At 34.3% G+C, this 26,133-nt stretch overlaps 1 protein-coding gene and 1 pseudogene across 3 annotated transcripts; one reads left to right on the forward strand and one right to left on the reverse strand.

Moving 5' to 3' along the window:
- Window positions 1-4,879: 4,879 nt before the first annotated feature.
- On the forward strand, window positions 4,880-6,675 carry LOC18595702 (ornithine decarboxylase pseudogene; annotated as a pseudogene).
- An 84-nt stretch (window positions 6,676-6,759) lies between these two features.
- RECA3 (RECA homolog 3) lies at window positions 6,760-24,488 on the reverse strand. 3 transcript variants are annotated; one of them, XM_018123616.2, is made up of 10 exons: window positions 24,135-24,488; window positions 24,030-24,059; window positions 23,216-23,547; window positions 20,205-20,265; window positions 18,379-18,584; window positions 16,154-16,241; window positions 10,182-10,354; window positions 8,828-8,974; window positions 8,562-8,696; window positions 6,760-7,665 (listed from the first exon to the last, which is right to left on the reverse strand). In XM_018123616.2, the coding sequence occupies exons 3-10, from the start codon at window positions 23,297-23,299 to the stop codon at window positions 7,378-7,380; spliced, it is 1,182 nt and encodes a 393-aa protein (XP_017979105.1). In that variant the 5' UTR covers window positions 23,300-23,547; window positions 24,030-24,059; window positions 24,135-24,488; the 3' UTR covers window positions 6,760-7,377. The 3 variants fall into 3 exon arrangements, with proteins under 3 accessions (XP_017979105.1, XP_007023837.1, XP_017979103.1); XM_007023775.3 differs by having other exon boundaries at window positions 18,379-18,596; XM_018123614.2 differs by having other exon boundaries at window positions 18,379-18,596; window positions 23,216-23,552.
- Between the last annotated feature and the right edge of the window lie 1,645 nt (window positions 24,489-26,133).

Genomic DNA, 26,133 nt, shown 5'->3' on the forward strand with positions numbered 1-26,133 from the left:
AACCCCTCATGTAAACCCCACATGAGTAAATCACTTTACAAAAATCCATGCTAACTATGGTACCAAAAAAATGGGAAATATGGCAAAAACCCACAAGTTAGCAAAATAGACAGAAAGTTTCTCGTTGTAGCGAGAACCAGTTCTGGTGAAGGCCCTCAAACCCGAGAGTTTCTCGCTACAGCGAGAATGGATTTCGCTGTAGCGAAACAGAGCAACAAGAGAAAAGTTTCCCTTCACTCAACAAAAAGGCCATCCTACTAAACCAACAAAATCAACATAAAACTCATGAAAATTCCCAAAGTGCAATGTATCAAATTTCACATATATGTCAACCATATATCACATTCATGAGCTTTCATTTCATAAGTCTAGATATGCATAATTTGATAGACAAACATCAATATCATCATAATCACACCCGGCTCATGTACATCCCCCCATATCGTGCACATAGCAGGCACCATCGTGTGCATCCCCCCACATCGTGCACAATCAGTGCCATCGTGTACATCCCCCCACATCATGCACACGGGCACTATCATCATCCATCTCTCACGCCACCATCATCATCGGCATGTGCATCCCCCCATATCGTGCACACACACACGGTTACAGTCATTATACACAATATCATTCATCATGCACAACACACATATATATATCATCATATTGCAATAATGCATGAATCCATAGCAATCACATATCACAACATCAAACCATTTAACAAAAGCTTGTTCCCAAGGTACATTTTCTAAGACAAGTTGGATAGAATCTTTCATTTTCCCCAAAACAAGTTTGAAGTGCAAGTCCACTCATCGGTATCAAAAATTCAAATTCCGGGTGCACTCTGACTAATAGTCCTCAGGCGTAATTCCTTTGCCTTTTTCGAACGTCTCACTACTTTGACAAATAACAAAGTCAAGGAATTTACTATATTGTCCCTAAATTGATATAAACTAATTTAAATTACTAATGCTTGATATGTAAATGCAAAAATACGTCCGATTACCGCTTAATCGCGGTATCGATTAAATTCAACCGATCACCCGATTAATTGGCGATTGTGTCCAAATCACCTCCAAATTAATCCATTTCTCCTCTAATACCTTAATTTACCACATACCATTTAAATAAAGTCAAATTCAGCATTAGAACCCTCACAGTTCCTTATAGAAAAATTTGATCATTTGGTGCACTAGCACCGAAATTTTTTCTACATAACCGTTCCACCTTAATTCATCTTTTTCCAAGCCATTTTCCTTGAAATAAAAACAATCCCCCATTGATATTCAGCCCTCATGGTTCGACCAACAAGGAACCCTAGAGAAATTGAATATTTCTTTTGTGTTTTTGTTCATAACCATGCTTAACTATCCCTAAACACTAACATAGTCTAAAATCAAATTATTCCAACAACAATTCCTCTTCCATTCCCACTTTTCAGAATTGAATTCATCATGATAACTAAATATTCAACATGAAAATCAAGAACAAAAGCATGGGTAAGCTAGGTATCAAGGAGAATTAAAGAAATTCTAACTTACCTAGCTTGTTTCCTTGATTTCTTCACTTTTTCTTTGAATTTCCACCTAGGTTTTCTTGTTTTTCCCTTTGTTCTTGTTGCCGGTTGCCTAGGCTGAATATGGTGAGAGAATTGGGGATTTAATGGGCTGATTTCTATAAAAAATAATAAAATAATCAAGCATGCCACGTGTCACATGCTTATTGGCCCTTTTTTAACTTTTTGACTTTTTCTTCTTAATTTTTCACCACAAATATTCTGATATTTATCCAATCCTACCACAATTAAAATCCCTTGGTCTTGACAAGTTCTGGGGTGAAAAATTTACCAATTTGCCCCGGAGGTGAAAAAATTACGATTTTACCCCTATACTCCGAAATGTACCGGAATCACATTATTTCTACTTTTCAACCTCAAATAACACTAATATTGATCAATATTAACCAAATGGGGCAAAAATTGTTTTATAAAAATTCCTGTTTAGTCCTCTAGTGGTAAAATTATCATTTTGCCCTTGTGCTCCAAAAATATCGGGAATCACAATTTCTCACTGCTAAACATCATTTTATACTCCAATAATCATAATTATATTTCATATAATTATTCTTGATCAAATGTGATCAAATCTTGGCTAAAAATCTCCATTTTATCATCAAATGGTAAGGTGACCGTTTTCTCCCTAATCGGTCAATTTTTCTGATGGACTCCAAACTGGACCTTGAACTCCGAATCACTACTCTAAGCCATTCTATAGGTTTTAGAATTTTCAAATTCCTCTTAGAATTTCTATTTAAACTAGTTCAAGGCTCGATTTAACTTAGTTGTACCACTCAGTACAATACCGTCTTTTAATCGAGCTTGACAAGGCTCACAAATCTGGTCTATATATTCTTTTACAGACTAACTCTCCTTCATTCGCATCATGTCGAAGTGCCTTGTCAAGTTCTGTGCCTGCATATGCCTTGTTCTAGAGGTCCTAACATATTCTTCCTATAGCTTTGTCCAAGCTGCCTTAGCTGTTTCACACTCCATGATTCTACTGAAAATATCCTCAGAGGTAGTAGACTGAATTAATGAAAAAGCTCTAAACTTCTTTGCAATTTCTTCTTCATATTGCTTAACTTGAGCAGCATGAGCATTCTCCCTTGGTGCTTGTGGTTCAGCATCTTGTTCTACTGCATTCCACAAGTTATAACCTTTCAAGTAAGTCTTCATTTTCACAGCCCAAACTCCATAATTGGAGCCATCGAAGACTGGTGGAGGCTGATGAGTTATGTTTGAAGTTGTCATTATAACAGGGAACTACTTCTTGAAACAAGAAGTTAAAGGAGAACCACTAAGAACACAGGAGTATTAGAAAGAGGTTATCTAAGGTCCTACAGGAATCGGGAGGAGCTCTGATACCATGTTAATATCATGATATAAAACTATAACTCGAGAAAGAAAGAAGTAAAGAGAGAACTAGTAAGCTGCTGAACAAAAGCAGAGCATTCTTCTATATGCATGATGATCACACAGTGATCATATATATTACAAAATGTTAGAGTCAATAACATCTGTAACACACCGCTTAGCCAGTGTTCAACTTACATACAAACAACACAACATTGTTCTATTCTAATATCAGAAGTATTGATAGCTAGTAAGTATGCAGATCATGCTGTCCAAGGACTTGCACTGGTCCATGCAAGGGTTATCCTCTAACATTATGTAGTATAAACAATTAAGCATTCTGAGCCTCTCTCTATCGCTGGTAGATAAACCCTCACTCCTGGACACATTCCAAGATGGAATATTTAGAAAAGCAGTGTTTTCATATATACATGTTTTTGTTTTACTGATTTTTTTTTCTTTTAAGAAATGGGCATAGAAATGTTTGGAACTCATTTGGTGCGACCGTAACTCTATTTTGAATCCCAAAAGTGATTAAAATTAGCAGGAGACATGTAGAGGCACCAAGACATAAATTTGTGTATGAGGGCAAATACGTAAATATAAAGTTGGATTTACCTTGCATGACAAACTAAATCTTGTTGTTATGTTATCTCATTTTTCAAGCTCCATCCGCGTACTAAGATAAGCAATGTTAGCTTGAACAACGTTAGGGAACTTTAACAACACAACTTGCTATCAAACTTCCCTGCAGCAGTGGCATCCTATGTGAAAAAGTGGTAATTGGTAGCATCAATAATGATCTCTCTTACATTGGAACTGCAGGCCATGCCATTGTTCTAGTGTCAAGCCTACAACTTCTAGTAAACAAATCCACTTTCCTGTGCCATCACTCCTAATCTAGATGATATGTAGGTGAATAAATTATTGGAATAGCTGACTGATGTGTTCTGATTGTACAGAAATAGAAACAATCTGGGTAAAATTTGTTCACAGCTTTCGACATATTTACCTGCAAAATATACCAAGCAATAAAATAAATATTTATATTTTATATTCATAAAATGAGACAACAATCTCATATTTTATTTCCATTCACATGAGGGGCACTTTATTTTATTTTTTATATTTTATATTCATAAAATGAGACAACAATCTCAACAATCTTACAAAATAAATATTTTATACTTATATTCATAAAGTGATTTCCATTCACATGAGGGGCGCTTTATTTTATATCCTTGCCTTGCGGAAACCAAAGGGAACTCCAATTTTAATATTTATCGTGTATTTTAATTTTTTAAGTTAATTTGATATCTATGTATCATTGATAACGAATATATTAATTCAAAATATATTTACTTAAAATTGATCCGAATGATGATACTCAAGCCTTGGTGGTAGCTGCAAATTTCTCAATAATAGCTGGCCTCTTCAACTACTGCGTATCTTAGCAAAAATTCTTTTCCAGTTTTAACTTATCTTAGTGGTAATATCTACTAATGGTAAGATAACTCAACCATACGTTACGTTTTAGACATGTAATATTAGGTCTTGTCGCAATATTGATTTTGCACTCTTAACAACTTGTCTTTTGATTTACCAATTTAGATTTTCAAATTTTGTTCTTCTTTTATCGTTTTAAAACCAAAAAAATAAAAACAACAAAGAAAAAGAATTCAAACTCAACAAACATAATGTACCAAAATCTTGTCCCAAGGTGCATGTGCCTAATTTCTTCCGCCCATTAGGACTCTTCCTGTCAATTTGTTAATTCTGCCAGTTGACAAAAGAACTTATTATTCAATTCACATGTGTTTGCCCTTCCAAAAAAAAAAAAAAAAAATCGCATGTGTTCGTTGTGTTCATACGTAGTCTAGATGAAGCAATCACATGTGATGCACGTTTGCAATTTGGTTCTTTTTCGTTAAATTGAAGTGATGCCTATCTCTTTATTTAGACCTTGCTAAACATTTGGAAAGTGCACTCTTTGATAGTCACTCCACTTCTCTCTCGATCAGTCTCGCACCATGGTGTCAAGTCCCAGGAGCCCCAAGGCAGAAATAAGTGCATCAGGGTTGACCAGAAAGAGGGTTGCGGCCTTGTCAGAAAATGAGTTGCTCGCTTTCATTCAGTCAGTCATATCTGATGAACAAAAGATGGAACCATTTTACGTGCTTGATTTGGGCGTTGTTGCGGACCTCTTTGACATGTGGACTAGTAATCTTCCCATGGTTCAACCATTCTACGCTGTCAAGTGCAACCCCAACCCGGATCCACTCAGAGAAATGGCCGCACTTGGCTCCAACTTCGATTGCGCAAGCCGTGCTGAGATAGAGGCTATTCTGGCTTTAGGGGTTTTGCCTGATCGAATTGTCTTTGCAAACTCATGCAAAGCAGAATCTCACATCAAGTACGCTGCTAGCGTTGGCGTTAACCTAACTACTTTTGACTCAAAAGAGGAACTTGAAAAGATTCGAAAGTGGCACCCTGAGTGTGCCTTGTTAATCCGAATCAAATCCCCAGAAATCAGTGGCGCAAGATTTCCATTAGGTGCTAAATTCGGTGCACTTCCTGAGGAAGTTGTTCCTCTTCTCCAAGCTGCTCAAGCTGGAAAGTTTACTGTTTCCGGTGTCTCCTTCCACATTGGTAGCGGAGCCACTAACTTCCGTGCATTTGAAGAAGCCATAGCCGCAGCTAAAACGGTATTTGAGAAAGCTGCTCAACTTGGCATGCCCAAAATGCACATACTAAACATCGGAGGGGGCTTCTCAGCTGGCCCCCTGTTCACTGACACAGCGTCCGTTGTGAAAACCGCTCTCCAAAAGTATTTTTTCAATGAGCCTTGCTTAGAAGTTATGGCAGAACCTGGTCAATACTTCGCAGAGTCGTCTTTCACGTTAGCAGCGAGCATCATTGGGAAGCGAATTAGGGACGAGCTCAGACAATACTGGATAAACGATGGGATCTACGGGGTCCATGAACTTTTTGCTGTACGATCATAACGATGTGATCTTAACTCCTCTCGCTTGCATATCCAACCGTGGTAACCCGACTTGCAAAGGGTTAAAGACATATGATTCCACCGTTTTTGGACCCACATGTGCCGCGACGGACACGATTTTGACAGATCACCTTCTGCCGGAACTGCAGGTGAATGACTGGTTGGTGTTTCACAAAATGGGCGCTTACACCTCATCTTGTGGAACCAAGTTCAATGGGTTCGACACATTCGCCATTTCCACTTACATTGCCCACTCCGATAAAAGTTAATTAAACCACAAAACAAGTGTTTGGGTTGCTTTTAGTTGTCTGTGATCTGATCTTGAACTGAGTGTCAGTTTATGTTTGTTTTTCTATTAATAAAGATAAGGATGATGTCCCCTATCTCTTACTCCTGGGATAAGGACTTCAGTGCGGAAGTGAAGTCAACGGATAGAGTATTTATGCACTTCTCAAATGCAAATGATAGAATCTCTCTTTCCAATATACCACTCCCACAATTCATACTCACATAGTTACGTACTAGTATTACATTCCATCTTGAGCAATGATTGCATGTACGGCACGTACATATAGCCAACAGATTTGCCAAGAGATGGTTAAAAAATAGCAGCAACAGCCAAGCAATCAACAGTCGCTTTCCAGATTTAGACGGTCTTAGTGGTAACATCCACCAAGGTAGGATAACTGAACTATACGCTACGTTTTAGACATGTAATATTAAGTCTTGTCGCAATATGTATTTTGGATTTTGTACTCTTAACAACTGTCTTTCGATTTATCAATTTAGATTTTCAAATTATGTTCTTATTTGACGTTTTAAAACAAAAAGAAAAAAAAAATTAAACTCACAAAAACATAACTTAAAAAATGTACCAAAATCTTGTCCCAAGGTTACACGTCTCAATGTTCTTCGCCTTCCATCTAAATTGTAACTTGTTTCTAACTCATGAGTCAAAATGATATATTTTGAAATAACATGAAACTGCAACGTCAATTAATATCTATCTCTACCCTAATAAACATGCTAGAATGATAGTTTACAGTGTGAATGATTTTAACCTAATCCTATTATACAATGAAAACAGAGCAGATGGAATTGTAAAATTCATATGCCAGGCCATCTTCACCACAAAAATACTACACTGTCCCTTTAGTTCATGCCCATTTAAACTTCACCCAAGAATTCGTCAAACTCTTTTCTCTTTGTATCTCTTTCAAAAATTGACTTCATCTTTGAAGATTGTCTCGTATGAACCAACAAGGGGAACCACTACACCCATTTCCTTCTTGATAGTTGCTTTAGCTTGAGCTCTTGATTGTCACCATGACCCTACGATATTATTGATGAGCATCAGAATTCCCCCAAGGATGTGATTCAGTTGATGCACTCTACCATTTTAAACCTTCTGTTGAATTCTACCAAGTCCACTGCTCTCATCTGCAGGGGTCTATCACAATCAGATTTTCCTTTCAAATAATTTTGTCCTTAAAATCATCACTATCTTTTCAAGAACACCATCATTTTCAGCCAAGTATTGTTCAGCTTTCTCTTTATCACCAAATGCCTCCCCTTCAATTAAGAAGTTACTTCCTTCTTTGCTGATGATTTCATACTCACATGCCAATTCTAGGACCTCAGATTCACAGCTAAAGCCCCTACCAAACTGGATTCCCAATTCAGCTTTCTTCATTGCAGGTGCAAACTTATTTTTCATCACTTGCACACAAACCCCAAGACCAGTTATCTGAAGACAAGAATAGATAGTCGAAATGAAACTAAAGAATGGAACATTCAATGATAATAAGAATTTAGTAATAAAATATGCCAACAATATCTGCACTGAACTCAACATCCCAAAGATGGCTAAAGACAAGATTCATGCAGAATATGATGCTAATAGAGATATGACCTACTAAGACTTAGTTTGATATTATGGTTAGGTTGTAAAAAACCACTTTTTTTAGAAAAAAAAGTGGGGAATATCATTGAAAAAAAGCACCACTTTTAATCCAACAAATCATGAATCCGTTTGGCATTGAAGTTGTGGTCCAAATTGCAGTTTAGCAATCCAACAACAATGACAAACTTAGGCTTATATGTAGAGCTGAACTGATTGTCAGAATAACTTTCAAGCAAAATGCCTTAAAGACTAATACTTGCATTGTAATCTGTTATTTTTCTATCTTCCATCTGCATCCTTTTCATAACACTCCCCACCCCCCAAAAACCCCAGACAGCCAAGAGAAAATATTGGCAAACCACCAATCCAGAAAGGTAACAGCAATCCTTTAAAAATCTGCATCTTCCATTTAATTAAAACAGAAAGTGAAAATCAGACACAAATAAGACAAAGGTTCTAAGAGTTAATACTAAATTAGAATCAAACGATTAATGGAGAATGGTAGCAGTATGTAGCTTCCCTCTAACTCATAAGAAACTAATCTAGATTCTTTTATTCTTTTTAAATAAATATAGATGATATCTTAAACTCATAAGAAAACCAGCACAAGGGAGCAATTTACAATTTTTCTTACGAACAAATTTTCGAAAGAACTTGATGATATTTCTTGTCAACAAAATAATGATAAATGATATTTCTTGTCAACAAAATAATGATAAATTGCACTAGAGGATTCATACCTTATCCTCACTCTTCAGCAATCCAGTTCTTATCATCCTCAACCGTATTGCAGAATAAAATTTCAGGGCATTTCCACCACAAGTGACCTCTTCCATGTGTCCAAAAGCTTGACCTGATTTTGAATTATATCTAACCTGAGTAAATGATAAGCACCATATGTCATACAATATCACATAGCTTACCAGTTTAACTTGGGGTGTCTACTATGAGTATGCATTCTTGTTTGTGTGTAAACGAGAGAGACAGAGAGAGAGAGGGTCAAAACCTGATTAAGAAATATAATAAGAGTTCGGGAACAGCATAAAGAAGAATAAATTTTTCGAAGTGCTTGGGTCATTATTCGTGCTTGTACATCACGCCCACTATCACCAATTGAACCATCAAGTTCACATTGAGGAACAAGGGCAGCAACCTGCAAATACCAAGCATTGAAAATTAAGTGTCAAATTGACAAGAAAAATGAGACTTATGATTTCAAAGGCTTGAAAGAAGCAAACTGCAGAGGCCAACCTACATAATATATACCACCAGAAAATGTTTGAAACCATGCACCCAGACAAACACACCCATGCATCCGTGCATGTATATGAAAATTAATATGTAAGAGGATTTAAAAACGAATAATGCCACTAGTACATTAGCAGAAACATTAAAGCTACTCCCGTTTACAAACGAAGCCCTCAGGAGGAAGCAAATTAAAAGCTTTACAAGGTCAAGGACAAATATTGTGGGACAAAAAAATTCATAACAAGCCCAAACTGAGAATTGAAAGCTACCATATGTTTGCTGATCACATTACCAAATAAGTTCATAATCACTGAGACCTGATGTATTAGTTCTGATAATTTCCTGAGCATAGCACTTAAAACAGTCATTCAGAACTAGCAATAAAAAATAACAGACAAGAAGCGTAGCAATGAAAATGTAAAAAACAGACCTAGAATCTGACTTTTCAACACTGTAATAAAATATATGCATTTATAAAAGACAAGAATTCAAAAAGGCCCTCAAGCTACTACAGTTAAGCACAGAAGACTCTACGACCTGTGCACCTTAAAGCAGGAATCAATTGCATAGGATACAAATGCACACTTCCAAATCCTTGACATATTTCTTGAAGCAGAATTCCACCTCGTTGGCACTGTTTTGATGGAAATCCTTAAGGTTTAGGCCATCAAAAAACATCAAACCCACTATTTTTCAGCAATGTCATGATGCTAGTGGTTAAACAAGTTTTACTCTTCAAAGGGAGTGTTTTGCAAATTTGCTAAATGGACGAGGTCCCCTATCATATGAATATCACAAAAAATAAAGTCCTCACCATTTTTACCCTTTCGCTTATATTACCTCATTCATAACACTTTGAAAAAAAGAAGAACATGTTGTCGACATTCAACACCTCCACCAATTACAGACCTGATGGCAAATACAAATGAAGCCCCCGAATCCAAAAGATGCAACACTTTTTTATAAGGGAAACATAATGAACAAATGAAAAGTTAAAACAAGCAGCATTCAGCTTGTAATGAAATCAATGATTGTGTGCACATTTATCTATACAAAAAAAGAGGATACAAGTTGCTTGAATAAAAGAGAGCAGGCATGAGTCAAGTACTTACACTATCAACCACAATTACGTCTACAGATCCACTTTTGGTAAGTGTATGAACCATACACAGCAAATTCTCAGCAGAATCAGGATGTGAAATAAGAAGATTTCTTGTGTTTACACCTATTGATTCCACAAATGAAGGGTCCAAAGCATTCTCCACGTCAAGATATGCACAATAGCCTGCCAAAAGATTAATTCAATGAGGCAAAATGAAAGTAGAATAAAAGAAGCTGATATGAACATTATTAACATAAGTATCCTCCTTTCGATAGAACAAAAGCTGTAAACATGTCACTGTGGCTGCTAATTGTTCATGTAGGGAAATAACTATGATATTTGATGAAGCATCTCTCTACAGGATACATAATACAAGATAATGTAGAAGTAGAAGCCCCAATTTACAGGAAATTCCCAGCATCATCAATTGAAAACCTGGCAGATGCTGCAAATGAACGAGGATCAATTATAAGATGTGCCAGGTGACTTTTGAGTTAGAAAAGATCATTGGATTCTAGATTTCAGGCCATCCAGGCAACAAATTATTGCAATACTTATATTTAAATTTCATTCAACATCAAGAGCAAAGCAAGAGACACTACTAAACAAGAAGCACCAAAAAAATAGGAAACAACCAAAATGCTTGATCTTCCTGTATATTAACCCCAGAAAAGTCATTGTAACATCTTCAAGAATAAATTGCTCACAAGTGCTTCTGTGGTTCATGGTTCAAGGAACTTCTTATACTGTCAGGACCTACAGATCATAGTTATACAACTCTCTGCTTGTGGGAGGAGGATATGCAGCCCAATTGTCAAAATTAGTGGAAAAGTTTTGAAAGATTCGATGATTGGTTGACAGGTATAATCAAAATTTATATTAGCATTAACAAAGATTAAAATATAATTATAGGCCAAACGAAAATGAATGAAAAGCCATGCTATATATAAGTTCCTCCCACATTCAGGCACAGAACATTCAAAGCCTACAAGTATAACGAAAACAGAGAATGAGACAAAATTCTCGAATGTCTAAATTGAAATTACTAGATGCAAATTATATACAAGAAAACCTATCTAAATTAGGTCTTAGAATCTGATAAATTACCAAAAATTAGGGAATAAGAAATCAAGAAATAATCCACCTAAAGGATGAAAATAGAGAAAGGAAATAATATCCCTAAACTAACTCCTACAAATCTGGAATAGTCAATAACATAAATTGATGAGCTGTCGACAATCCCCCTCAAGCTAGCGAATAGATGTTAGTCATTCCCAACTTGTCTACTAGCACTTCAAAACTCGGTCTAGGCAGCCCTTTTGTTAGAACATCAGCTATTTGTTGTTTGGTAGGCACATAGGTCATACAAATTACCCCATCTTCTATTTTCTCTTTGATAACATGTCGATCTATCTCCAATGTGCAATGCTTATTGCAGCTTTATTGTCACAATATAGCTTCATAGGTCCCATAGTAGATACTTTCAATTCTTCCATTAGTGTCATCAGCCAACTATGTATCGGACTATGATAAGGTAAAGTTGTCTAAGAGATTGAGTCTTTTATACTTGTAAGGGAAATGTCCCTCTTTCAAACATTGTAATGGCTCACAATGATATCTCTAAAAATACTTGTTAAGTCTTTAGGGGGAAAAGACCCTTTAAGAAAGGAATGTTCTCATCTCAAGCGTTGTAATAGCTATTGATAGAATACATGTAAAAACTCGTAAACTCTTTACAGGGAGTAAGCAGTCGGCGGATTGTTAGGCTGTCTCAATGGTAAAGGTATATTTGTAGCGAATCATCTAGGGCTGCCTCTATGATCTAACGATGGCGTGTCTTGGTCCCTTTGTAATTATTTTCATATTAATAAAACATTTTTCATTTTTATGACTCAGCATTTGCATATATGATATTCGGTATGCCTTATGATTTTGATGCGCATTCTCATAGTCTAATTTGTTACTATTATTGATGTTTGATCAAATATAATCGAATATCAACTGACTTGCGTAGAAACGTTCACTCAAGTGCCGTACGGACTATCGCATATTTAGGTGAAAGAGCATAATTCGTGACAATTAACCTCTTTAACCAAATCAGCTCACAAGTTCCTTGTGCAAGGGCTCTAAATTCTACTTCTGCACTATTGCGATCTACAATTGCACTCCTATCCTCAACTAAACCTGCCCAATCTGCCTCCACACTTCTCAGCTCATTTTTCTTGAAGAACAAGCCTTTACCTAGTGTAGATTTTAAATACCGCAAGATTCAATTGACTGCCTTAAGATGTTCTTGACTCGGAGAATGCATATACTAGCTCACTACACTTACAATGAATGTAATATCTGGTCTTGTGTGAGATAAGTAACTCAATCTTTCCACTAGATGTTGATATCTCCCCCTATCTACTGGAATTCCACTCCTTGTTCTTCCAAGCTTCATGTTCATAACTGAGTGTTTCAGCTAGCTTGCAACCAAGCATCCCTGTCTCTTTCAAAAGATCTCATGTATGTTTTCTTTGAGAGATAATAATACCTTTCTTGCTTCTTGCCACTTCCATCCCTAAGAAATATCTTAAGTGCCTGAGGTCTTTGATTTCAAATTCACTCCTAAGAGTTTTCTTAAGCCTCTCTATTTCTTCTATATCATGTCCAATTAAAATAATATCATCCACATACACAATCAAGATAGTTTTCTTCCATCTTGTGAATGCTTGAAAAAGAGTATGATTAGTTTGTCCCTGCTAATAACCATACCTCTTTATAGTCTTTGCAAAACAGTCAAACCAAGCTCTCAACAATTGTTTTAATCCATGTACTGACTTCTTCAATCTACATACTTTTCTGTTACCAATTGCCCCTTCAAAACCTAGAGGCAAATCCATGTAAGCCTCCTCATCAAGCTCTCTGTTGAGAAAGGCATTTTTGACATCCATTTGATGTAGTGCGTAGTCAAGACTGGCTACTAGTGATAGTAGCAGCCTTATAGTGTTTAACTTTGCAACTGAAGCAAACGTTTCTGTGTAATCCACCCCAAAAATTTGAGTGAATCTTTTGGCAACTAGATGAGCCTTGTGTCTCTCTACTTCACCATCTGACTTATACTTAATTGTAAACACCCATTATCTATTTTTTGTAAAGTAATTGCCAAGAATTCAATTGAAATATTCCCGACCATTATCTATTTGAAGAATTTGAATTAATGTATCAAATTGGTTTTGGATCATTTTATGGAATTGTTGGAAAATGGTGGCTCATCTGATTTTTCTTTGAGAAGATAAACCTAACAAGCTCTTGAATGGTCATCAATAAAGGTTATGAACCATTTGGTTCTCGAAATATTATTTACCCTTGAAGGACCCCAAATATCACTATGGATTAATGAAAAAGGTTTAGATGACTTGTATGGCTGATTTGGATAAGAAGCAAGAGTATGTTTAGCAAATATACAAGTTTCACAACGAAAAGAATTGAGTAGAGAAGGCAACAAGTTTTACAGATATGGGAAACTAGGATGACCTAACCTATTATGCCATAACATAATCTTACTGGAAACAAGAGTCAATTCACTACTTAAAGCCATAGCTTGTTTATTCACTTGTCTAGTATCCTCAAGGTAGTACAGCCCGTCACGCATCTTAGTATTGCCAATCTTCCTCCTTAGTAGTAAATCCTAAAACTCACCAAATGATGGACAAAACTTAACCACACAACTCAAATCATTTGTCAATTTGCTAATAAACACTAGATTACATTCTAAATTTGGGACATGAAGTTTAGATTTTAGTGTCATATTAACCAAATTTACAAATCCTTTTCCAGTAACAGATGATAAAGCACCACCAGCAACGCAAATTTTGAAATTTCCCAAGTATGGAGCATAGGTAGAAAAAAACCCATGTCATCCGGTCATATGATCCGAAGCCCCTGAATCCATAATCCAAGGGCCATTAGATTCCGAATTTGCACTCAAAGCAAAGGGATAATTACCTTTCTGGGCTATAGAACAGTTTGAAGTTGGAACTTGTGCACCAGTTTGGTGTTGGGCAAGGACTAGTAGTTGTTCAAGCTGTTCCTTGCTAAAAATTGATCCTCCTGCCATGATTTCCTCTAAAACAGCTTGAAAACCTCTGCTTTGTTCACCTTGTTTACATGCCTTTCAATTTGCTAGTTTTCTATGTATCTTCCAACATGTTTCTCTAGTGTGATATGAACGTTGGCAATGATCACACCAAGCTTTATCATTTTTCCGATTCCCACGTCGATCACCAGAATTGGCAGGTTCATGTTTTTTTGAAACAAGAGCAGAACTTTGGGACCATTTATCTGAAATGACCTCTATGGTCACTCCTAACATAACACGTTTCCTGCTTTCTTCCCTTCTCACCTCTGCAAATGCCTCTCTAATGTTTGGAAGAGGTTTTGTCCCCCAAAGTCGACCTCGTACCTCATCTAAGTCCTTACTTAAACAATGAAGAAAATCAAATACCTGTTCTTTATCAAACATTTTCTTATACTTTAAGTTGTCCTCAAAACTATGCTAATTGGTGTCATAAAACATATCCATCTCCTGCCATAACTTAGTCAAAGTATTGAAATACTCAATCACTAAAAGATTACCTTGTTTTGTGTTTCTTAAGACGAATCTAACTTCAAAACATTGTGCTGAGTTTTCCAGATCTAAGTACATTTCATGCACCATACCCTATATCTCTTTTGCTATCTAATAGAATAAATAAATCCGACCAATCTTAGGTTCCATGGAATTAATCAACCATGCCATAACCATGGAATTCTCTAACTCCCAAGCTGAATGACCTACTGCTCCTTCCTTTGGTGTTGCCTTTGTAGCCGAGTTTTCCTTTGCCTCGTATTACTAGCATAACCGACTGAGACCATTCAAGGAAATTGGCCCCATTGAGTTTGTGTTGGGTTATTTGGAGAGAATGAGCTTCCTCGATAGTAGGAATCACAGATGAAGACATTTCTAGAAAGTTCAGATGACACCTCTGAGGATCCTTCTAGAGTTGCACCTGCCATGGCTACTTTGGCCAATAATAATGGTCAAAGGAGCCAAGGCTTTGATACCATGAAAACAAAGAATAATACAAAATTCTTTAATGTCTAAATTGGAATTACTATGTGCTAATTATATACAAGAAAACCTATCTAAATTAGGTCCAAGAATCTGGTAAATTACCAGAAATTAAGGAAGAAATCAAGAAATAATCTAGCAAAAGAAGGAAAATAGAGAAAGGAAATAATATCCCTAAACTAACTCTTACAAATCTGGAATATAGTCAATAAAATAAATTGATGAGCCGTCAACATGTAATCTTGAAATTGCCAGTTTCTTTTACATTTGCCAATAATAAAATGTTTCCCAGCATTGCCTAGCACTTTATTACACAATGTTTATTTTCCAAAAATCAGCATAACTTGGATGATAATGACAAACAACCAGAAATGTAGCCCATGGTCAACAAGGACAATGCAAAAGTAGACTTAAAGAGGTAATAAGTTCCCAATGACCAATTCAATGTAACTGAACCTTTGAGTTGGCAAGCAAGTCTATAGATTTTTATCAGTATATTCATCAACATTGACTTAAGCCAGAAAAGAGAAGTCCATGATCTATAAAATATCAAACTAATATACCAATTATAACTTTAAAACAAGTTGAAAATATAATAACAAGTCATTATATAATATGACATTTAATTTAATTTATCTTTTTCCTCATCTCTCAACTTATCCAATTTTCTCTCTTTTGAAATAAATAAAACAAAACATATGCAATATCTCCGACTAATTTTAAACCTCCTTCTCTTTTCAACTCCTTCCATATGTTGACACATATGCCAGGACTAGTAAGTTATAAAGCAGTTTCTTGGTTCCCTTGTTAAGCAAAAGAAGTGCAGCTAATACTACAAAATCCAAATGATTCCAACTACAAAGCATGGGAAGAAAAATTAATGGCACCTCCAAGCTTTTGTGCTTCTTTGATTATATGAAGTGCTAATGTTGTCTTGCCAGATGCTTCTCGCCCATAAATTTCAACCATTCTTCCCTGTATAATGCATAACAGAGATCAAAATGATATTATGATGAAGTTATTTTACTTTATAGCAAGCAACTTAAGCATGAAATAGAATAAAATTGAAGCCTCTTTCATGATATATTAAGAATCAAGTACTTTTTGTTTATAACTACTGGAATTTTCTATGTATAACATATATAAAATATAAATATTCTATCGAAAAATGTGTGTGCTTGTGTGTGTGCATGTCGGGGCAAAGTTCAGATTATTTTGTTACAAAAATTAATCTCAGAACATGTTATGTAGAGGACCTATGCTTGGATTACTTGCAAACTCAGTAATTTTTTCAAGGGAGGGGACATTTTAGGGCATATAATGTTTGTTTCATCCCATACTATAAAGCTAAAACTTTTAGGTTGACTGGTTCTTGACAATGTCATCCTTAAATTCTTGTGTAAGTAATTCTGAAAAAAAAAAGTTCTTGTGTAAGAAAATGATAAATGAAGGTAAAATATTAAAAAAAATAATGCACGACCTTTAAACAATATCATACACAATTCTTTATTACAATTACTGGTCAACATTTGGAGCCAAAGGGAAAGCAAGAACAACAAATGAAGTGGGTGAAAAATACACGTCTAAGCTTTCTCTTGTAATTTAAGTTTTACAGAAACCAACTGTTTAATTAAAAAAAATAAAGAAAAAGGTGTAGGCATTCCTTTCATAATAAATGCACAGAATGCAAGGCTAGAGAAAGAAGAAATGCAATACCCAATGTTAATTAAAGTAAGAACATCATGCAGCACATATGTTTTAAAAGGCAAAAGTGTAAATTGAAGAATTTACCTTCAGCAAGGTGAAGCATAAGCCTCGAAGCATTGAGGCATAAGCTTTTTCATTATTCATTTTTTTATTAAAATTTAAAGCAACTAATTAAATATTACTAAGTGGAAAAAATAATTATGAAATCTATCATGAGAAAAACATAAAAGTTTGAAGATATCTTGTGAAAGATATAAATACATGATAATGGAAGAAACATATAAAAATAAATTTTATATTGTTTTAAGCTAAAATGAAAATTTAATACAAATTACTTGGAAACTAAAGGGCAGTAATGATATTTAAAGCGAAAAACATAGAGACTATAGTAATAGCAGCATGGGCTTTTTATGGTTCACTAGAAACGAGACAGTATCATCTGTACCAAAAGCCAAATATTTTATGCCTCAGGGCTGTTTGGTTCCACTTTGCATCAAGGTGCACCTCACCAACACCTCTCAAACATAGGTGTATAAATGCTAGGAAACAGCAACATTTATACCAACATTAAATTTTTTATGCCTCAAGGCTGTTTGGTTCCACCCTGCATCAAGGTGCACCTCACCAACTCCTCTTAAACATGTGTATAAAAAGCTAAGGAATTCTTCCCTCAACCAAGAAGATTAGGTCCAAATGAAGATATCATAATTCTAACTTCTGAGAAAAAACTAATAATAATTGCTAGAATAGACTTGACTGCAAAACCCAATATATATAGCTTATTTTCAAAGAACAATCCAGGTTTAAGAATGATTAGATCACAAGGGACATTAACTTCACAGGAAATAAATGGTCCCTGAGATACCCTTAAGAGAGCCAACATAAATATGCAGTTATTGGAAAAGCATAGTACACAACACTAGTCAGGAGTTTGAATCCATTAAACAATTAAAATCTTCCACCCAAAGTCAATTAAGGGAAGCAAAAACAGAAAGGCATACAAAATTTTGACGCACACTGATCAATTAAATCATGTAGCAATACACATTATCGCTCAAAATAAAAAAGAAGGAACTGCACTTATTAATTATCAATAAACAACAAGCATAGTAATGTCTAAGCACAAGAAAGGAAAAAGTCAACACCTCCGGTAACCCTTTAACCTCCCTATGTGAGTTACAGCAGAAGAATATGAGGTTAAATTACCAAAGAAAGAAGTGCAGAAATATGTCACATATCTTTAAACAACATCATGCATGAGATATCTGATTGTTTGTCATCTTATACCGACCGTTCAGCAAAAGTGATTGACCAAAAAGTGGCAAGTAAAAAATTTTAAGAAAAAATAATTGTTCCTTAGAAAAGAAATGTGCTAATAGGAAAACTAAGCATTGCAGCTCTTCACCTTTGGTAATCCTCCAATGCCAAGTGCTAGATCAAGCTTTAATGATCCTGTAGATATCACAGGAGCACGCCTTGAGTTGAAAAAACGCTGCAAGGACAACATAGACTCTCTACCAAAGTCACCAGCAAGCTGCGAGAGAGCCTGACGTAGTGCAGTGTCCTTCTTTGTTTCTTTGTTATCATCATGAAATTCATCAAATTCACACTCTGAAAAATCCGCTGAAAGGTTGAAAACATTATTTGGCCATGCAATGGGATTTAATTGCTCATCCTTTGAATTCACAAGATGTAAAACTTTACACAAGACTTCTACATTATATAAACTACAAACAAAGCTAGAGCCAAATCACAGCCCAATGCTTGAAATATTTTTTTAACATTATCAATTTATCATTTTATTTCATAAAAAAAAATTCTAAAACTAATGAATAGTTTTCAGTGAAGTAGCTAGAATGCAATTTCTTTCCAAAAGCAAATCAATCTCTTATCTCTTAAACTATATGCTATTTGCTTAAACAATTGAACTTAACATTTGGTCCAAGTGGCACAACCTGAAAACAAAGTGAAAACCCTTACAACCAAACTGTAAATAACCTTAAGAAACCCACCAATCCTTCTCTTTATGTTCTTTATGCTGCTTGATCTCCATCTCTTTTTTTTCTTCTTTCCTTTCTCTCTACCATGTTCTCTACCGTGTGAAGCCATACATACTTTTTTCCCATTTTTTATTGGTGCTTTATTCTCTCATCTTCTATATTTATTCTAGCTCCCTCTAATAGATTCTATAGAAACACAAACAAATTTAAAACTGGGAAAATCTAAAGCTGCATTAGTCACTGGATTTGGTCTAGCTGAAACAGTTTTTTTTTGCTCCATTTCCGTCCTTTTTTCTTCTCTCCCTTTTCAATCACATTTTCTTACTTTTGAAGCCACCCATTTTTGTTTTCTTTTCGGTGCTTTCTCTCATCTTCTTTCCTTCATTTATTCCTCTCATATTCTCTTGAGATACCAAGACAAATAAAAAATATTGGCAAACCTTTAGCTCCAATAATCAACAAATTTTCTATAGCTAAAATAGTTTTTCCTCTTTTTTTTTTTTTTTTTTGCTTCACCATGCAATTTCTGGCAAAAGCATTCCAACAATGAATTGCATTGATGACAAGCAATGTCCAAAGAGTCAGTGACAAGTGGCAATTCAAACACAGATTTAATAGCCACAACTACACTATGATGACACAGGTACTTCAGCCAAATGTTCCAACTTCACAGAAAAGTCACTTTGACCAAGAACCTGACTTTCTGAACCTCCTTTACTACTCCAATACTATATCTATGATATCCCTTGATAGGGACAATAATTTTCATTTTGAAATGCTGTCTTCTGATACCCACCATAACTCTATGACACCACTGATTATCCATGCCATCATAGCGTGGGAAATTTAACTGCAAGAACAAAATTCATGAAAACCTATATATTTTGTGCCCAAAAAGTACACCCACAGACGAGAGAGAGAGAGAATACAAAATGATGATATGTTCAAACATTAAAACAGGTGATACAACTTGGGAAATAAATGAAAGATACAACAACAAATACTATCTACAATATGTAAAAAGAATAAACAAAAATGGACAAAAACAATATCAGAGACCATCAATAGATATTTTAAACCATTAATTTTATTCATAAGGTTAAGCATTAGTCACATAACTATGAAGATACAACACCTTACAAACATTTATGAGCACATCATAGTTTCTATGTTAAACGAATAAATAGATAGATACATGAGAGAGACAAGTAGAGAGTGAAAGAGATGCTACCTGCAGAAGAAAAATGGTAGGTGGGAGCCCCAATACAAGTGATTGCTTCTCTTCTTGCATACTGGAGCAACAATGTCAAAGGACAAAAAGATACATGAAGGTCTAGAAATGCAATGAGTCATTGTTAAACTTTATTAAGAAACGAGGCAAAGAAAATGAAGAGGAGCAGGAACAAATCTAGTCTAAAGAAAAGCATTATTTGAAGAATTATGGGTAAAAAGAAACAATCATAAGCATCACTGCATCAAAAATGTCTATGAAGCAAACATGTCAAATTTAAAAATCCATCTAAAGTCAAAACACATAGCAGTATAAATGTTACCAATATTAATGGCCTAATATCATGTAGAAATCTGTTATCCTTCTTCAATGAAAAATGAGTCACAGAGTCTTCTAGATTAAATATCCAAGAGCAGCCTCAAAAGCCAAATCAAAATTAGAATCAATTGATGCCTACAATCTAAGGATTCTACACTGACAAGCTGTCCATACAGCTCAAAGTCTGCTTAGAAAAATGTATTTTATCACTATGATGCCACATACAATGTTTTAATAACCAAATCACTTGTCGAACCAGTAAGAGGCCAACCTCCGGTAGGGCAGGTTCAACCAGTTAGTCCAAATGAGCACCCAACAACTAATTTCTTCAAAGACAAAGAAATATTGCTTGTGTCTATATTTCTTTTCTTTCTAATTTTTCATGTTTAAGTGCAGCATTAAGTAACAAACGAACATTAAATAAGAAATGCACAGATTTTCTACGTTTTAAAAGTTGTAATTTGAATTTTAAAGAAAAAAGACAATCTTAATTGCACCTTAATTAAGACTGTTTAAGTAAAAAGGCACATGGACGATGCAATGGGGGGGCCATCGTTTCAAATTTTGTGAGTTTTAAAAATGTATTTGTCAGCCTACCCTACACATTGTTAAATGCAGTGCTTCAAAACAGGGTCTGGCCAATTTGACCAGATGAACTGAGAAGTAGGGTCAACGGTTCAGAAGATGTCATAAAACCAAGTATAAGTCAATTGGGTCAAAATTGAAAAAATAAAGTAAAATCCCAAACAAAACTAGATAAGGAGCCAAAGACTTTTGAAATCTATCAATCCCCACCTGTTGAAGAACAAGTCAAATTTTCCTTTTCACAACCCATTCTTTACATTTAACAATATGTAAAATAAGCTAACAAATACACTTTTTGAAATAAAATTTTGAAGCCATTGGCCCCCATGTGCCTTTAACTTCCTTAAATAGCCTTAATTAAGATTTAGTGTCAATTAAGGTGTAATTAAGATTATGCTTTTAAAAAATTTTAAATCACAACTTTTAAAACATGAAATGCATTCCTTATTTCATGTTTTCTTTATTACTTAATGCTGCGCTTAAACAAAAATAAAACAAAAAGAAATACAAACACAAGCAATATTTCTTTATCTTTAGAGAAATTAACTTTTGGCGTGCATTTGGACCAAATCAACCCAAAAAAAAGCCCCTTATTGGTTCAACAAGCAATTCAGTAATTAAAACATTGGTTCAACATGAAGGGTGTATTGTGAAAAGGAAATTTTGAAGTTTTCATCAACAAGAGAGGTCCATAATTACAAACTTCAAAATTTTATTTGGCTTCTTATCCAGTTTGGTCAAAGTTTTTGCCATGGTTTTCAATTTTGACAGGTTTGACCTAAACTTGATTTTGTATCATCTTTTAAACCATTGACCCTACTTTTTCTTGGTTGAACTGACCGGCCCCATCCAATTTTAAGAACACTAGCCTCATACGAAAAGGCTAACAGACCATCCCCATTACATTTTTCAGTCACCCTATAATATATGACTTAGATGACTTACAAAGGACTTTCTATTCCTGACTATAACCTCAATACAGTCTTGCTAAGACAACCATTTCTTTTGAGTGCATTACTTTCCGTCATGGCTTTCCTATGTCTTCATGCATTTATGGTTTTTCATCTTAGCTTTCATCTTGGTATACTTCTAGCATACTTGAGTGCATCACCTTCGCCTACCTCAGTGCTTTAAAAAAGATCAAAATATGATTGGAAGCAATTGAAGTATACATCTTCTAAACTTAGAAAAAAGTAAGATTGGGAAGGGTTCATTTTATGTAACCCAAAAGGAATAAAAACTAAAGAAACCTCCATATAAAACTCATTGAAACACCTAACCTACGGAAGTACATTGATTTCCTGAGGCAGGAAAAAAAAGCATGCAAATTTGTCAGGCCACCGTCAGCAAAGGAAAGCAATGATGTTAGGAGTTAATTGTTGACATTTTAAATTGACATAATTGTATTCAACTTACAAGATGAAATTTTCTAGTTTGTTAAGAATTTCCAAAAGTATAAGAATAGATTCAAATTGATTATTGAACAATCTACATACACCTTTCTAGTTTGCTTCATGATTCATTCTAAGACCATAATAGATATGTTTCAAAATGTAACTATTAAAAGCTATCCATAAATTACTATGGTTTTGAGGCCCAAAATCTTACAGTCCATACTACCTAAATTCTCAAAAGCTTGAAACAGAACATAAATTTTGCCAGATGCATCTATTTTACTTTTAAAATCAACTGAGGTTTGATCAAGTGATTAAAGTCAAGTAAACTTTTGCAACCTCTAACAGCTTCGCGAACTATCCTTCCCTTCATTTTAACCCAGAAATCCCATAAAAACAGTTTTATCAAAAAACCTCAAATGTCATCCCCTTTCATTCAATGCCTATAAATCTTTAAACCATTACTTCCAAACAGTTCTCCACCCTTTTCAACTTTCCTCAAGGCACCAAAAAAAAAAGGAAAGAAAAACCAGAGGCAAAATATCACTGCATTATAAGCACCACTTAAACAGGTCATTTCAAAAAAAAAAAAACCACATAAAAGAATATTATATATATATATATATATATATATATATATATATATATATATATATATATATATATATAATATGTTGATATTGATATTAGAAAAGGAAATGAGAGAGATTAAACCTGAGGGAAAGAAGGGAGTAAAGAGAAGAATCGGGATGATCTTGACACAACATTGAGAGTAAGAGATGGCAAAGAGATCACCATTCTTTGTCTTCTTTGCTTTTCACTTAAGCATTTTGTTTCTGTTTAATTTTTCTGGGATTTTCCTTCTTAAGGTTTTGGTAGGGTTTTTTTTTTTTTTCCTTTTGTGAAATTATTTGAATTTTGTGGGTTTTTGCTTTGTGGTGCGAAGCATTACCACGCAATCTCCGCAATCTCCACTCCTCAAGGGCAGGACAGCTCACTCACTCTTCAAGTTCAGGTGTAATTGGGTATAAGTAGTTGATAGGTCCCTGCACTAAGCATGTAACACACAAACAAACTATCATAAATATCATCCATGCCTGGCTTTGCCAAATCTCAAACAAACTATCATTAATGGTACAGAGTTTAAGACCGGCATATCAGCTAGACACAGTAAAAGCTAAAGAAAGAAGAAAGCCTACAGAAACATTAAGATTTAAGTAAGCCAAAGAAACATTGTTTAACCCATCAGAAGACAAAAGAGAATCGAATTAATTCCATCAGCCAGAATCTTAAATAACATTTCAAGGAACTTTTTTCACACATTTTTTGCCCATCAAAATTTCCGATGAAAAAGATAATTTTCTTAAATATCATATAAACAAATTTCTTAAATTAAGACAAGTTTCAACAACAATATTCACTATAGAACACAACATCTGTTACTTACAAGTCAAACAACACAAAATAGACCAATAATCAATCCCCATATAAATCCTAAATTTTAAAACAAGATAATGCAAAATATTACCTCAAAGAAATGTAAAACCAATTTGATTTCCTGCAAAATAAAATACTTTATTTTCCATGACAAAAATTATAAAACAGAAAGTTCAAAAAAGAAAGTATCACAGACCCTGCATCCAGGATTCTCGGCTATTTGAATGGAGAGAGAGGGGAGAATGAAGGAAAAGGTAGAGGGAAGGGAGAGGTCCAAGCTGCCGCCGACTGAATGGGCTGACCGGCGGCGATAGCTGCGCACCAATGCTCAACCAAACGCGAAACAACGAGGGGACAAGGGAAGAACGGAAAATGGCAACCGCGAAAAAGGGAGAAGGAAGAAAGGGAGGAAAAGCGAGAAAGGAGGAAGGAGGGAGAAAGAAAGAGATAGAGCGACAGGAAAGGGCCGACGGCGGTTTCACATAATTCACTTGCAAAATATTTGGTTGAAATTTATATCAAACTAAGAGGATACCGCGCTACACAGCTGAAGAAAAATAAAATCTGATGACATATATATAATCTATAATCTATAATCTATAATCTATAATATATATAAAAGTATGATGTTTTAATTTTTTTTAATTGAGTTTTTAATTAAATGATAAGTATCATTTAATTAAATTTTTTTATTTTTTTGACTTTTTATTTTTTATTAAATTAATTTTTTTTACACCTTATGTAAAAAATAAGTTATTTTTTATATTTGAAAGGTTATTTTTATTTTTTTTATTTATTTTAATAAAAAATATTTAAAAATAATAATTTTTAATTTTTAATATTTAGAAGATAGATTCATTTAACATTTATCAATTATAATTTAATATTATTTTTTTGTTTATATTTTCTTATTCTGTATGAACCTAAATCTATAGTATATAGATATCTCTTTTATACTTAAATGTTTAAATTTCAATAAATATCCATACAATTCATCATATAAAAGTAAAATAATTGATTAGGTCAATTAATTGATATTTGTCATTCTTAATTAAATTTTTTTTTTTTACACCTTATGTCAAAACTACATTGCTTTCAACATTTAAAGGGTTTTCTTTTTACTTTTATTTATTTTAGTAAAAAAAATTTAAAAATAATAATTTCTAACTTTTAATGCTTATAAGATAGATTCATTTAATATTTATCAATTATAATTTAATATTATTTTTTGTCTATATTCTCTTATTCTCTATCAACCTGAATCTATAATATATAGATATCTTTTTTGTATATGAATGTTTAAATTCTAATAAACATCCATCCAATTCATTGAACAAAATAAAAAAGTCAAAAAGGTTTACTCATTTCTCAATATACATGGCACACAGTCATAATTGAATACATAAATCAATTGAATTTGATAACTTTTAGCCATTCATTTTTTTTAAAATAATAGAGCCTAGCTACCTTATTAAATTTATTAATTACGAAATAAAAAAGTACATAGGAGGAAGACCTAAACCGTACCTCCAAGTTACATGATCATAAGAAAGTTTCGAAAAAACACCTAGAGTAGGGAAATCCATTTTATGTGTATAACTTTTTATGCTACGGTAAAACAGATATTCCTTACTATTACATTGAGATAATTTACTAAAATAAAATTTAAAACAAAAAATGTAAATAAGAAAAACACCTAGAATGGAGTGTTTCATTTTATGACCATAATTTTTACTATTGTCATAAAATTGAAACACTTCCATATTACAACAATCTTTATGAATAAAATTTGCTTTAAAAGCATCTACCATGGGTTCTGAAAAGACTAAGATTATTTATTTTTGCAATAACTACAATTTCTTGATTCTTCTCTAGATTAGCACACTAGAAATACCTCTCACGTTCTCAACTAGCTGCAAAGTTCACCGAGATGGCATCTTCATCCGAAGCCTCATCATTTTCCTCCATATCCACGGCTTTATCTGAGGCTAAATTGAATATTTTATCAACTGAAACTTTAGTATCTGAATATCTCCTATGCCGTACCCGAGGATGGACCTCAATTTTTACGAAATTTGTTTTCAAGACAAAGGGAACAGAAGAAACATCACTTAGTTCTTTATTATACATGCACTTACCCGAAACGGACTCCAAATTTGGAGGATTTTTAGCATAGGCTTCCATTCTGTCATATG

This window comes from Theobroma cacao, chromosome 6 (assembly GCF_053813885.1).
Source record: "Theobroma cacao isolate CCN51 chromosome 6, ASM5381388v1, whole genome shotgun sequence".
NCBI classification, from domain to species: domain Eukaryota; kingdom Viridiplantae; phylum Streptophyta; class Magnoliopsida; order Malvales; family Malvaceae; genus Theobroma; species Theobroma cacao.

What these genes read in the sequence shown, in the direction of transcription:
- RECA3 (XM_007023775.3), bottom strand. Translation starts at nt 23,299, where the DNA reads ATGGTGATCTCTTTGCCATCTCTTACTCTCAATGTTGTGTCAAGATCA. An exon ending in GCATTGGAGGATTACCAAAG is followed by an intron (nt 16,242 to 18,378) that starts GTGAAGAGCTGC and finishes TGCATTATACAG; the next exon opens with GGAAGAATGGTTGAAATTTA. An exon ending in TTATTATATTTCTTAATCAG is followed by an intron (nt 8,697 to 8,827) that starts GTTTTGACCCTC and finishes TCATTTACTCAG; the next exon opens with GTTAGATATAATTCAAAATC.